We start from the raw sequence: 12,564 nt of genomic DNA, 5'->3' as shown, positions 1-12,564 counted from the left end.
TTTTTGCCACTTTCGGTCGGATACACCACCCGGAAACCTTGCTCCTCGCTCCCACTGCACGACCGCGTCAGAATGAGTGAATAGGATTTCTTAAAGCTAGTTTTAATTAAAAAATTGTTCTTATCTAATTTATCTAGGAATCTATTGAACTTCTCCACGCTGTAATCACTTACTTTGAACAAACGAATGCTACCACAGTTGTATTCATTACTCATTTCGTTTACTTTCGCTTGAGACTCATGATAACAATGTGTGCTAACGATTGGTTCCGTTTGTACCAAACCACGGGGCGAACCGCCGCCGGATTCCGAGTCCGGATCCGAACCGTTAGCCGTGTTGTTGGGTGAATTTTTCGGACTATAGTTATTACAATTATTGTTAGCTTCCGCCAAGGATTCTTTTACCGTACAATCAGTCTCACTTGTGGGTGTCTGCTAAACTCTTGTCGGTGGTTGTAATATCATAGCAGCCATTCGTACCTTCATTGCTTCCGGCGAGCCGGGAGTTCCGTTCTGGTGGTGATGAAATCCAGTCGGGGTCGTATAGATGGAATCGAGCGCCGGAACGCTCGTGCTGTCGGATCGTGATTTCAGATCTGTTTTTTCGCTGCAACAAGAGAAGAGAAGAGGAAAGCATAAACAACAACTTTCTAATGTGTTTTCACTTAAGTTTTTTTTTCTGCTCGGTATGCACATCTTGTGAACACACTGCAACTGAAAACCAAGAATGTTTGTATATAACGGAAAGTTGAAACGAAATAAGCACCGTTCGGTCCCGCCACAAGCGGGCGGAAAACGCAATGGGGATGTCGTTCCATTCATGTGGCGAGGGAGAGAGAGAGATAGAGAGAGAAAGGGTATTTGGGAAAATTGTGAAAAGGCACACTCGACGCGACTTCCTTTCATCCATTTTTCCTCTGCTCGGAAAGTATATACCGCGAGTAACAAAGAAAAGGCGAAGGAAATGGATTTTCTAATGTGAGAAAAATGAAAAGATGCAAGAATGGAACACTTCTACGAGAACTTTCACAATTGGATATATTTATGTTAATTATTCTCCGAGATGTGCTCTGTTTTTGAGAAGCTATTAAAGTAGGGTTGATACCGGTCTCATTATACAGTTGAACTTGTCGGAATGAAATAACAATAAAGGACCTCAATCGATTATTGGAGTACCGTTGTGCGGGGATAATTTTCACACTTAAGTTTTACAATGTTTTCCAAAAGCTATGTTTTTTGAATTTATATAATATCCTCAACATTTTTATGTTTTGAAGGCTAACTATGTTGCCGCTGCTTTACAACTGATGGCTCTAGCAGTAAGTTCTGTTCCAATTCGACATATCTAAAACGTCATGAACGAAGTTTAGGCATATGGTAAACAAACCGCTTCGGAACATTGATGATTTTGTTTTGATGTCATCAGTATTTAGTTGCGTGAAATAGCCGATTTTTGTGCAAAACAATCGTCATTTGCGAAAAGTGCTTATTTTCTTCCATCTTTTAAAAAAAGGTAACTGAAGCGCATCGAGAGCTTCAAAAGTTTACAGAGATGCTCCAGCGACGGTGATTTTGATATTGACGACCATCCACGTAAAGGAAGGTCGAAAACTTTCGAAAACGCTGAATTGGTGGATGCATTGTTCGATGAGGATTCGAGTCTCTTTCGTGGCCTACATATCACAAGGCGCTAAGATGCTCAGCAGAGTAGTGAAATTACTCGATGCGTGCCCCATCGAAGCGTTTGCATTTGGTCTGTTCTTTTTAAAATTAAATCGTACGCGAGAGGGTTGATACGTTCGTCGCCCAGATCTGGGTGACACTTTTCTCGTCCAAATTGAATAGAATTTTCAGAATGAATTCGATGGAATAGGCACTCAAATATAAATAGAGGATGCATAGAAAAATAATAAAATCAAAAACATAAAATATATTTTTTATAGTATACTTTTTATTCACTTATATTTCAGATGATCTCACGAATCTCCTAATGATATTGCATTGTATTGAAATATATTTTTTCGTTATCATTTACAACAATGTGCAACATAAATTGAAAAATAAAGTATTGCTAAGTCATACCTCGTGTAAAATTTGTTTACAAACAATGTGCGTCTTTCATTTAATGATTTTTCCGCAAGTTAAATGCGGACGTATTCTGCTAGGCCAACTCATTTCTTTCCGCTGGTATCTCATCTAGATATACATTCACAGACCATGTTTACCCTGCACAGTTTGAATAATTTTTCACCATACTTATGCAAAAAGTAGTCTTGAATCAATTATTAAGGAATAGAATTCAGTACTGTTTTAGGTCATTATTTCCCGTTTATTTCTCTGATTACTGTTTAGCAGCGCTCGAAATCTTCAAAGGTGAAAAATGATGATCGACTCTACTCTCAGAAGCTTCGCTTAGACTAGGACAACTTCGGCATTCGCCGTCGACAGAAAGTGAATCGACTAGAGCAGTGATTTTCAACCGGTGGGTAGCTTGGAAGCTTTGGAGATGGCAATTATTAGCAAAATTTTCCACATAAACTTTATTGGGTACGCTATAATTTGCGATCCTCGGCAAACATTTTCAAATCTGAAATGTAATGTTCAATTGAACAACTTCATAATGTTTGAAAGACTTTATTCAGTGAATGATGATGGAACAGACGACGAAACAGTACAGAAGACCATAAAAAAAGGAAATTGCACAGCATTCGTCAAAACTCTTAACAAAAAGTTAAACTTGAAACATATTTTCCTTATATCAAATAACAAGATCTGGACATGGTTTGAAATCCCTTGCGGCTGGCAGTGACGAAAGCTTCGAATCAATTTCAGAACAAACTCATTGATCTTCAAATGATCGATTCTTATCTTGATATGCAGAATAAGCGTTACGAGTGTTGTTGTTTTCGTAGTGTTTATGTGAATCTGGACTTCCTACTATGCTGCCGATGGGAACAAAACACCGTAACGGTGTGGATATCGAAGATGGCATAAAGTGTGCTTTTCTACAACATTCTCAAATATTACGATTTTGGCGGAAAGTGTTCAGGCTCCATACTGACTTGACAGACTGTATATAACTTTTCTGTAATCAGATACAAGTATAAAATCAAATTTGTTGTGAATATAACTTGAAAACCGTTTGTATTCTTTTATTATTTTACTGATATGCTAGAGATTTTCTTCCGAAATTCTGAAGCACTGGGATTAGTTTTCGTAAAGGGGGGAATGGAGCAAAAAAGGTTGAAAACCACTGGACTAGAAAATGTATTGACGAGCGTTGAGAGCGAGGATGACTGATGAATTAATCTATTTAATACTTATTCTAACTAACGTGACTAATGAATATAAATTGGCCTCTTCATTCAACTGACTTCAATCCACACTTCTATTTCCTCCTGACATAAATTTCTTTATCCGCGTACACAATCTTATTTTTACTTATTTTCTTATTTTTCCATATAAAGTGAAACGAAAACTTGATCTCTGATGCATAAAAGAGGTTACACCATTAATGGACGGCTTATTGTATACCCATCGTGCACTCAAATCAGCGAACTTGGACATTTATTAGGTATGCTAGAAGGGTCCTCGAGGTAGTATTAGTAAATAGCGTGCAGTTTGGGCACAACATTGCACGCTATTTTATAAAACAATCTAGCTCAACAAGGTCAAAATATATGTCAAAACACGTTGAGATTAAACATCGATACATGCAACTAGAAAATGAGTTACCAAATATTTGGTAATTTGGTTAGTAAAATTTACATTGTTAGTACTTTTGGGAAATAGTTTGATTGATTACACAAAGAGCAAGCACGATGCGACAAGAATATAGCATAAAAACACACGAGGTCCTTTATTCACGTTCGACAAAAATGTCAACTCTTTACTATCAAATATGTTGGAGGATAAAACATGTCCCAACACGTTTGAAGGTTTCTTATTCTGCTTCTATTTTGGTTTTGCTGGGCCGCTGTGTCAGCTGACAGGAGAATCACAAAAGGTGAAGGGGATGAATTTGCGATGCAATGTTTCTTTTCTCTTCAGGGACTGAACATACATTTTTTTTGTAAATATTACCAACTGTATGTAAAATGAATGTCTGGTTCAATACACATCCCTACCAACGATTGGTACATTTTACTACGCGGTATCGGTAACTTTTACGATTGTCATTACTGGCAACCGCAAAGAAAATGTAAACATAACATTATTAACCCAATTGCCGAGCTGATAATTGAGTTGAGCGAAACTACCTTACTATATTGAATTCTCCACAGAAGAAGGTCGAATTAACCTAGATCCAGGACAGATGAGTGACTGAAATCAATTCAATTTATGTTCTCTGATCAAAATTGATACATATTGGAAAACCAAACAATGATCCGTGCCCGTCTACTGCGGGAGAATGCGAAGACATTACTTCAATAATGAGGAATCTGTGTACTTCGTGGCACAAAAACAGTAAAAGAATGTTGGCCACATAAGTTCAAAACTGATGAAAACGCTTGTTTTATTTTATATCACATGCGTTGTCAAAAGATTGCGAACGACACTTAATGAAATCTGAACCGTTACCCTCTAGTTGATGGAAGATTTTGATACTCAAATCCACAGCCTTATCTTATCCAAAATGAAATAAAACTAAACTAATAAATACATATTTTTTGCATGGATTTTTTCATATGGAAGCTTCTCATTGAAGAATACCTCCAATCACTGACTGGCAAAATTTTGAACGATTTCTTTAATATATTATACTTATGGTCGTGGATGTCATGCCTCCGATGGCAACACCGGGGGCGGTCCGCCCCCTCGCTCCCCGTACGCTACGCCATTGGATTGCGCACCACACCACGTAGCGAATGCATCTGTTTATAACTGGAGAAATGCAGTGTCATCATCTCTATGAATCAAACGATACAGTTTAAAGTAGTCCGCGTAAAATAATTTGGCAATCCAGGACAGAACTGATGTCGTTCAGGAATATGAGTAAAACGTTGTAACTCCTAGCCTACATGCACATCATTGTTCATGGTGGAACATCAACACCCAAACATTTATCAATTTCTTTATAAAATTCCATTCTCTTGAAACCTTGTTCGCGAGAAATTTGTTCAAAGTCCTCACGATGTTCAAATGTATCTATATAAAATACAATGACATGTCCAAAAAAATGAAAAGTTGGAAATTATCATATGAATTTTCTGAATATATTCAGGATATATTCCTATCCGTTTCAAAGTTACAAACAAAGATGAGTTTTCTGTGGCGTATTGTGACTGGCGATAAAAAGAGGATTTTGTACGATAATTCCGAAAGCAAGAGATCGTGGGTAACAGCCAAAAGGGAACTCTCACGGGTATCAAGTATTAATAGTAACGTGCGCAAAATTATTCTCCATCACGATAACGCCCGGCAATACATTGTAAAAACCGTCAGGGAAACATTGACGCAGCTCGAATGAGAAACTCATCCTCACCCAGCGTACTGTCCAGACAAAGCGTCCAATGATTAGGGGAAAAGGGGGGAATTTGGACCACCTAAGCAAATCGCCTAATATTTCCAAACCAATACGGTCTAAATAAAAAATGTCACATTGTATACTGAGCTACACTTGTTTTCTCCTAATATATAATGTTTAATCATTATATAAAGCTTCAATCTACCAAATATATCATAAAATAAAAGAGATGATTTTTGGAAATTAAAATTTGATGCGGGGTGATTTGGACCGTCTGTGGGGTGATTTGGTTCAGTGTGTGTTTCATCGAAAAAAACATACTTATGTTTATGTAAAGTATTTTGGGATAATGTTACAATCAGTAACAATGTTTTGGGATCGATACCAGGTGTCTTGGCCAGATTCCAGACCCGAAAAGTTGGATTGACACCATCTCGAATTCTGCATGAATCTTTTCACTATTGGTCGAGCATTTTCAAACACTTTTGATGCATGGTCAAAGAAAATCCGTTCTCGATGGCCTGCGTTGCTCTTTCAAGCTCCTCCTTCTTCCAACGTTGTCTGTCCATCCTCTTCTTGTAATTCAGCGGCATCTGGAATCAATTAGACCAAAGAAAAGTCTCAAACCTGTAGGACCAATTCACCCCACAGAAACGTGTCCATGTCACCCCACACAACACGCAAAAATTAAAATGCAATTAATTTCATTTATTGTTATCAAACTTACAGTTTCGCTACATCAAATTGTTCCTCTTCTGTAGGCGAACAGAACTTTACTGCGCAACACACGAAAAGTTTGTTTAATCAGCGGGAAAAACCTTCAAACCACGATCGGAAAACTCACATTTTTTGACGCTCAAAGTACTTTACTTGTGTAATTTTACCAAAGTTTTTTTTACTTTAGATACATACGGTTCAACAACAGTAGGAAATGACATTATAGAAAATCCAAGTTGAGCCGTAATTTCTGAGATAAAGGGGTGGCCCAAATCACCCCATATGACCAAATCACCCCGTGTTACCCTACCACGTGTTCAGATCATTGCGAGAAAATGAGTGGACGAGAGGATTGCTCCGAAACTGATACCGTCCTGAGCCTGAGCCTTTCTCTGGCAGATAAAAAGTTCAGATCCTGATAAAACAAGTTTGAAAGATTACACAAAAAGTAAGCTGACCGTTCAAACGTTTTCACGTAGACGAAAGAGACGAAATATATCGAAAACGTGGGTTCCTACTATAATTCAACCACTTTCGTGTAAGGCTGGGCCCTTTCGAGAGTTATGGACACTTGAGGGCCCTCATGTTACGCGCTTCAAACGGAATGCGATTTCATTATGAAAAATTGGTTCAAAACAATCTTCCCGTTGAACCCCTACGAGATCGTTAGCCAGCAGCCGGCTGAAAGCATCAAAGTATGTGTCCCCAGTGTCGATACAGTCTCAACAACGTATTCGCATCCAGTTCTACCAAACCTACCAAACCACAAGTCCAACAACCAGCCTATCTTCGGATTGACAGTGGATATCTCCTTCCAAATAAGCGAAGAATAACTGTAGAAAAAATATTCTACAATAATTCTACACATAAACTTGCAAAATAATCAATAATTTTTCAAAAAAAATCATTTTTTTTCTTTCGATTTCATTTTTTTAGTGTCAAAGTGCTAGCCGTGGGTGAAACTTGAACACTCGAAAACACCCAAATTTTATTTGCCGTATGAACTTTTTATGTATTTATCTATGAATATAGCTAATATCCTACCGAAATGATCGATACTTTTCCCGCATGACGGTATGATGAAAAGGTGCCAATATTTCGTGTGTCTCGCAATTCCACCAATTTAAACACTAAATCCGATCTATATACCGGATTGTCTACTTCAAAATTCAATTCATAACATCAGTTTATATGTCATCTTTTCAAAAGATCCATAATCGACAAAAAGGATTCTCACATCAAACGAGGCTCCATCGAAATAATACTGGGCCGGAATATTGGTTACTGTTGCTGCTGTTGACTGACTAGAAACGGAAATATCAAAGGCTAGCTCGAAATTGCAACAGCGGAACGACAGCATGCGGGCTACGAAAGGATTACGTGAAGGGCTCCACCGTCAGTCATGTCGCAATAAATTAGTAATTCAAATAGATCTGATCGGGACAGAAAGATGCTGTCCTCTGGACGTTCGCTGGTTTTTACCATAGATATGCGGGTCAACCATCTTTGCTCCCGAAACGGATGACATCGAAGAAGCGAAGAAAAATCGAATACGATATTAGACACCTAGGCTAGGCCTCTGGATGCCCGGCGAATGGGGAGCGTATACTGTTCGGGAAAACTGCGAACTGCACTTTCTCTCTGTGGATCGAAAGTGTTATGTATTTGCGTGATTTTCGTGTTTCGATATTCCGTGTGTCGTTCGTATTGGCTGCACCTGTTCCATGCTGGGCGTATTTACGGACAAAAACTTCGATGCGGATATGATGTACGGCTTGACGGGAAGGATATAAGAGACACAACAGTCAAACGTGCAATCAGTCAAAGGCTGCAGATATGTGCCATAAATCTTCAATCCACAAATAAGAACGCCAGCAAATGAGTTCGACTTCTTGTTTGTTCAAACTTTCCGTCTTGATCGTATCCCAAGTGTCCAAAAAAGCTGTTTTTTAGATTTTTTTTATCAATAAATGATTTCATAATGTTTAGAGTAAAAGTTATTCCGAAGTTGTTTTTTTATTAAAAATAGTGCATTATATTTTTGAAAAAAACCTGTGGAACCCTATTCCAGGTTGTTTGTTTATATGAGTTTGCTTCATAATCAACTACTTGCAACAGAATTTCCATCACTTTTGTTACGTTTTCATGTCTCATGTCACTTTTTATGTGTTGACGGTTGAGTCATTTACGAGCGCATTTTGCACATAATAACAGTTGCTTGTCAAAATGGTCCGTACATGAATGGAAATAATCTGTAAAACAAAGAGACACTAGCAAGCACTCAAACTGATAATTGTTTTCACGTATTCTATCTGTCAGAAAATATCGCAGAATTTTGTGGTAAGTAATAAAATTGTCTGTCTGTAAGCATAATCAATTGTAATACTTTTTGGCTTTCTTTTTTATATTTTAAGAACATTTGGTCGACACGATTGAAGGATAAATTGAGTTCCCGATCAGGTTGAATTTGTAATTTTGAATTTCAATGGAGTATATATTGAATCCATTGAAACATAAACAAAAAAACGTAAAAACTTTTTGAGTGACCCAATTCTATTTCATTATTATAAGTGCCCGAAATTTTTCACTTTTTCGTTATTTTTCTGGTAATTTCATAATTCCATCCGTATGGCTCATCTGCGAAAAACTTTTTCGAGTGTTCTTAGACAACTTATATGACGGCTAATGTCTTCTTCCATCAAGAGAATTCTCCAGAGATCAAACCGAATGGTAGTCAGACGGTGCGCGATTCAGATTATATGTTCGATGTCTCAAAACCAGGGCTCTGCATAGTCATAGTCAGCTGACTATCTGACTGACTATACCCATATTCAGTTAGTAATGACTTTTGGCTTCTTCGCGCAGTCTCTCCGCCAAAACGACTAAACAGCCAGTCGGGAGTTTCCCCCTACCGACTCGACTATATCATTTCATTCTTCCTAGTCAAATTGTCCTCATTGCATTTTGAAGTGACTTCCCTCAAAACGAATTCGTTCCTCTCTTTCTCTCTCCCATGTATGTGTGCATTAGGGTGCCAATGAAATGTATGTATGGGAAAAAATCGACCCTAAGATTTCAAAAAGTAATCTCATAAAAAAAGTTCACCACCTCGAAAAAACACCCTATGCCGAATTTCAGCTCAATCGGGAGAGTGGCGCAAAGCGGTCAAAGTTTGAGTTTTTTGAAAATCGAAAAATCACCCAAGCCCCGGAGTTTTCAAAAAAAAATTGATGCGAAATGTCTTAAAATTGCATGAAATGTCGAGATCTAGTGTCATCTCGAATCATCTCGAAAAATCGGCATTCTGGGTCTTAGTTTTTTTTCGGAGTACGAAACGAAAAGTATGGTTTTGGGTGCCAATAAAAATAATTATCTCGATTTTTCATTCGGAACTTGCTACAAAATATTGATTTACACGATAATATACCCTATGCAAAATATTAGCTCATTCCGGCCTCATTTAAAGGGCGAACACGAAATTATTGCGACACATTCAACAGGGCATAACTTTTTTACCATTGGGTAAAAATCAACCAAATTTTGCACACTTTCTCATTGATGTGTATTGTCTACATTCTGTCAAACTCGAAGTCGTGTTTTTCGATTCAACGAAAATGGAGGTGCACCAACGCGAGTCGAGAGAACAAATTCTTTCCAAACACCTGGAATTTCCTGACCTGTCGCACCGGCAGTTGGGGAAAATGTTCAACATTCACCATTCAACCGTCTCCAGAGTGTCGAAGCGGTTCCAGAAGCGGTTGACGTTGGAGCACGGCAAAGGAGCTGGAAGAAAACCGGGACCGGAGAACAAAAAGACGGAGACATCTTCGAAGATTTCGGGCCCTGCTCAAAACATCCCAACTAATTCCCTTATTGACGTCTTTCGGGAACATATAGGGGTACAAATTGAAAATCGAAAATCGAACATATCGTGAAAATTGTCCAATTTCAAACGCTTATTGCTCAGTCATTTCATGAGGGATTGAAGAGATTTTTGCGTCATTCAATTTTGGCACTCCATAACATTTTGTACATTGAATAAAATAATATATGACATGAAACTAACTATTGAACAATTGAAAAATCTCAACCCCTATCCTTACGGAAATACCCACTTCTGATTGGTCGAAATTGACGACATATGCGGTGGCTCATGTACATGCAGTTATTTCCTGAAGGATTTACGAGATATTTGCATCAATCGATCTGAGCACTCCATAACAATTCATTACAACGGATAAAATAATATATCATATGAAACTAACTATCAAACAATCGAAAAATCATTCGCTATCCAACTCTTAACGAGTAAAGTTCAGTTTCGTTATTGTGCGTTGCCACTTTTACTATTGTGCGATTGGTATAGTGTACGAGTGAAGGTCATTGCTGTCCGCTTTCGAATTGACCTTTTGTGAAGTGGAACAAAGGAAGCAGCGCTCTTGCAGCTTGCAGCCCTTGGCGGCTGTTGAACATTGGCATAACGGGATCGCCATCGTGTGGCTGTCGTTAACGGGAATTATCATCACGTGACCGTGTGAGCTATTCTTGCGCTATTGTGTTGATCCATAGCGCGTAGCCTCTGTCTCTCCCTGGTTAGGGCAGTAGAGCGCAGTATCGGAACAACTTTTATATTAAGGTACACATATTTAATATTAATATTATTGTTCAACTCATATGTTCATTGCTTAATATTATCATCATAATTTTTTGTTTGTTTGTTTAGTTATTTTTTTTTTTTGAGATTATTGTTAAAATCAATAATAGATTAGAAATAAGACAAAATTTTTTGTAAAATGGAGAATAGTGGAGGATCTCCAGAGATGGAGATCTCCGATAATGAATCCCATTCAAGATCTGGGAAAAAACATAAACGAGTCCCTCAAAAAGAAGATAAAGAAGCTTCCCTCAATGGAAGTAAAGATCTTGGACTGTCGCCAACTCGGGAAACTCTCCCATGATGGGGACCAAACTAAATTTACGCCGTCAGACTCGTTTCGAGTCACCTTTGCTGGTGCCGCCCTCCCTGACTACGTTATGATGGACAAATTGAGACTACCTGTGCGACTCTTCGTGCTAAAGCCCATGACTTGCAACAAATGCAAGTCAGTTGGTCACACTTCGGATTATTGTGCCAACAAGGAGCGCTGTGCCACTTGCGGAGAGCAACATGAGGGGAAATCCTGCAGTGCGACTGAGCATAAGTGTCCATATTGCGGAGGATCCCCACACGCGCTCTCAGCTTGTGAAACTTACAAGAGTCGCTGGGAGAAACAGAAGCGCTCTTTAAAGGAACGCTCGAAGCGCACTTTTGCGGATATTTTGAAGGGCGCTTCTCCACTGGCCCAACAACAACAACAACCAATCTCAACACACAATATCTTTTCCACGTTGCCAGTTGATGAAATGGAAGCGGACACAGCTAGCGGGGGCACACCGTTTATTTTCAAAGGGAATCCCCGGCGCAAAAATGTGACCACTCCCAAAGTTCAAGAACAAGTCCCCCCGGTGATACCCCCAGTTAGCTTGCCTAAAAAACCGAGTGCAGCGGACAAGCAAAATCAGGTTTCTCCTGGCTTCCGTGGGAATAGTTCACCTTCGAACGACCCAGCACTCGAGGGGACATCAAAAACCCCAACTGTCCCTGTTTTTCCGTCCAGCTCAACTTCCCAATCGGGATTTATAAAGTTGTCTGACCTTTTGGATCAAATCTTCAAGTGTTTTAATGTTTCCGACTCCATCAGAACCCTTGTCATCTCAATGCTTCCAGTATTAAAGACAATTTTACAGCAATTGATGCAAACATGGCCCCTCCTTGCAATGATTATCTCTCTTGATGTCTAATTTAGATAGAGAGGTCGGAGATATCACTGTTTTTCAGTGGAATTGTCGTAGTCTTATCCCTAAATTGGATACATTCAAATTTTTAATTCATAACTTCAATTGTGATGTTTTTGCTCTGTCCGAAACTTGGCTTTCTTCGCGAGATGATATCTCTTTCCACGATTTTAATATTATACGCTTGGACCGTGATGATAGATACGGAGGGGTGCTTTTGGGGATCAATAAGTGCCACTCATTTTTTCGAATTGACCTTCCACCTATTGGAGGGATCGAAGCTGTTGCTTGTCATGCAAACATCAGAGGCAAAGACCTCTGTATTGTCAGCTTGTATTGGCCTCCGAGAGCTGCGGTTAGCCGCAAACAACTTGATGACATGTGCTCACTCCTTCCTGAGCCACGATTGATCTTGGGAGACTTCAACTCTCATGGAACTGCCTGGGGGGAACAGTACGACGACAATCGTTCATTGTTGATATATGACCTTTGTAACAACTTCAATATGACCGTTTTGAACACTGGGGAAACAACACGTGTGCCTAA

The 12,564-nt window shown here is 38.9% G+C and overlaps 1 protein-coding gene across 9 annotated transcripts in view; it reads right to left on the bottom strand.

Moving 5' to 3' along the window:
* The window catches only part of LOC129775044 (irregular chiasm C-roughest protein), a 354,255-nt gene that overhangs the window by 78,344 nt on the left and 263,347 nt on the right, over positions 1-12,564 (bottom strand). For all 9 annotated transcript variants that reach the window (XM_055779218.1, XM_055779220.1, XM_055779221.1 and 6 more), the window contains one exon: positions 480-606. In XM_055779218.1, coding sequence (XP_055635193.1) covers positions 480-606 — 127 coding nt within the window. The remainder of the gene's footprint in view (positions 1-479; positions 607-12,564) is intronic.

Source organism: Toxorhynchites rutilus, chromosome 3 (genome assembly GCF_029784135.1).
Source record: "Toxorhynchites rutilus septentrionalis strain SRP chromosome 3, ASM2978413v1, whole genome shotgun sequence".
In the NCBI taxonomy this organism is placed as follows: Eukaryota; Metazoa; Arthropoda; class Insecta; order Diptera; family Culicidae; genus Toxorhynchites; species Toxorhynchites rutilus.
Note: the sequence above shows the minus strand (reverse complement) of the source record. Positions and strands in the feature narration are given on the sequence as shown.